General features: G+C 53.9%; 1 protein-coding gene across 1 annotated transcript in view; it reads right to left on the bottom strand.

The window, feature by feature from the left end:
• LOC111812251 (40S ribosomal protein S12-like) overlaps positions 1-1,553 on the bottom strand; it is a 14,428-nt gene extending 12,875 nt beyond the window's left edge. The window contains exon 1 of the mRNA XM_023699950.1: positions 1,550-1,553. Coding sequence (XP_023555718.1) covers positions 1,550-1,553 — 4 coding nt within the window. The remainder of the gene's footprint in view (positions 1-1,549) is intronic.
• Between the last annotated feature and the right edge of the window lie 311 nt (positions 1,554-1,864).

The following is a 1,864-nucleotide window of genomic DNA, read 5'->3' as shown; positions in this document are numbered from 1 at the left end:
CGCGGCCCTCGGCCCCTTCTCGTTTCTTCTACTGCAAATGAGGGCTGTAATGCAGTGGCCGGATTGTTGTCCACGGGAGACTATTATAGGAATAACAGAGTCTTTATTAATTATTTGCTGCCATCCGCTACGCGTTCACCTCCTTGCAAAACTGGGAGCGCACACTGCACATTTCTTTATTCCCTTTTTGCTTATATAGCTTCCCTGGTTGCCACGGCGACTATGCTGGGATGCCGTGCCCACCAGTGTGACATGTGGTGGACGGTCATGGAAGGGATGTCATGGCTCAGGCGTTGAGATTACGGCTACATGTGGGCGCATGGCTCGACTCTACTTCCTTTGATCGTCCTGCTTCTTCCCTTATCTGTTTCATGCTGGTGAAGTTTTAAGGGAAGGAATAAAGGATGGCGCAGTTCAGGCAGGGTCAGATGGGGGAGCCAGCCCAGGTGTCCCCCTGTGGCTGAGACATTCTGGGAAGGCGTCAAACTGAGTTGATTCTGCCTTAGTCTCCTATTTCTAAGGTGAACTGTCTACTATGGTTTAGGACACCAGCTCCTACAGTAACCCCTTTGCCGATTATTAGGAGCACCAATGAAGATAAAACAGAAACTGCCGAGCAGAGATGCGTTCAGCAAACTGGAGTAAATGTCACTACAAGTGCTGCCCCGACCAAGATTATACCCTCTAGCCCCCATATGAGCATTTCAAATCCCAGCATTGGGGGTTTGGCCTTGTGTATGGGGCCAACCTGGCCAAGAGGGGATGAAGATGAAACACAAACAGACATAGCATAGGTTAAAATGTGGGGCCAGGACTCTTGTCTCCCTTCTACACGGAGCCGGAGTGGCTGCTGCGGCTTGGCCTGTTTATTCCTCGCATGCGCAGAGTGAAGCAGGGTTTGTTCACCTCCCACCAGCCACAGCACAACCAGACCGCTTAACTGTCTCTGCAGCATGTCAGCACACATGCTGCCTTTCTCCCTAGTGCTCACGGAAGAGGCCGACTGGGCCTGAATCTTCCTTTGGGGTTTATGGTTTGATTGCTGAACGACCCCTGCTAAATGCAAATGTGTTACTGCAGTCATTGGCTATTATAGTGAGTCATCAATAATTGGCTCAGTTGATCAGCAAGGACTAGAACGTGAGGGATGAGGCCAGTCCAGCTGCGAATTGTGCGTGCGTTCTGTGCTCAGCAGGCCATAGATGCTTCAGCTGGATCAGTGGCTCTGTGGCTCTGTGGCTCCGTGGCCTTGTTTCCTCAACCTAGGGTCCTCCGGGCAGCACCTCTCTGGTGCAGCTAAGAGGAGAAAACATCGCTGCAGCGCTTCCTGGCAGGCTGGCCTCAAGGCCCCGGCCTGAGCAGGAGTCAGAAACACTGAAGCCACCTCTGTCGAATTAGTGCAGGGGAGAGGCAAGCGGGGAGAAGGGAGGCCCGAGCTAGCCCTGCCCGGGCATTCATGAGCGCGCTTTGCGATGCAGCCATGGCTCCAGCAGCAGCACAGTGGGGTGCTCCATAGGACTCTCTGAGGGGAAGAGACATCACCACTCACCCATTGTGCGCAGGCTGCTCCAGACCTGTAGCCTGCGCCCTGGGTGCCTTTTCAGGGTATGTTCTCTCCTGTCCCCCTTGCCAGCATCTCAGCTGGGCTGCATGCTTCGTACTCCAAGAGAGACAAACAAACAATAAAACAGTGCAGACAGGAAAGGCATGGAAGGCAATGCCAGCTTCTCACTGCAGTGTCCACGGGGACATCATATGCCAGGTCACAGCCAGAGAAATCTGCATTCAGTCACCAGGCACCAGGAGGGCCCAGTCCTCCTAATGCCGGCCAGCAGCTACTGCTGTCCCTCCCCCATCCCCCATG

The sequence above is a fragment of the Octodon degus genome, unplaced genomic scaffold (genome assembly GCF_000260255.1).
Source record: "Octodon degus isolate 3935 unplaced genomic scaffold, OctDeg1.0 scaffold00118, whole genome shotgun sequence".
NCBI lineage: Eukaryota > Metazoa > Chordata > Mammalia > Rodentia > Octodontidae > Octodon > Octodon degus.
The sequence above is the reverse complement of the archived record's forward strand: the minus strand, read 5'-3'. Positions and strand labels throughout refer to the sequence as shown.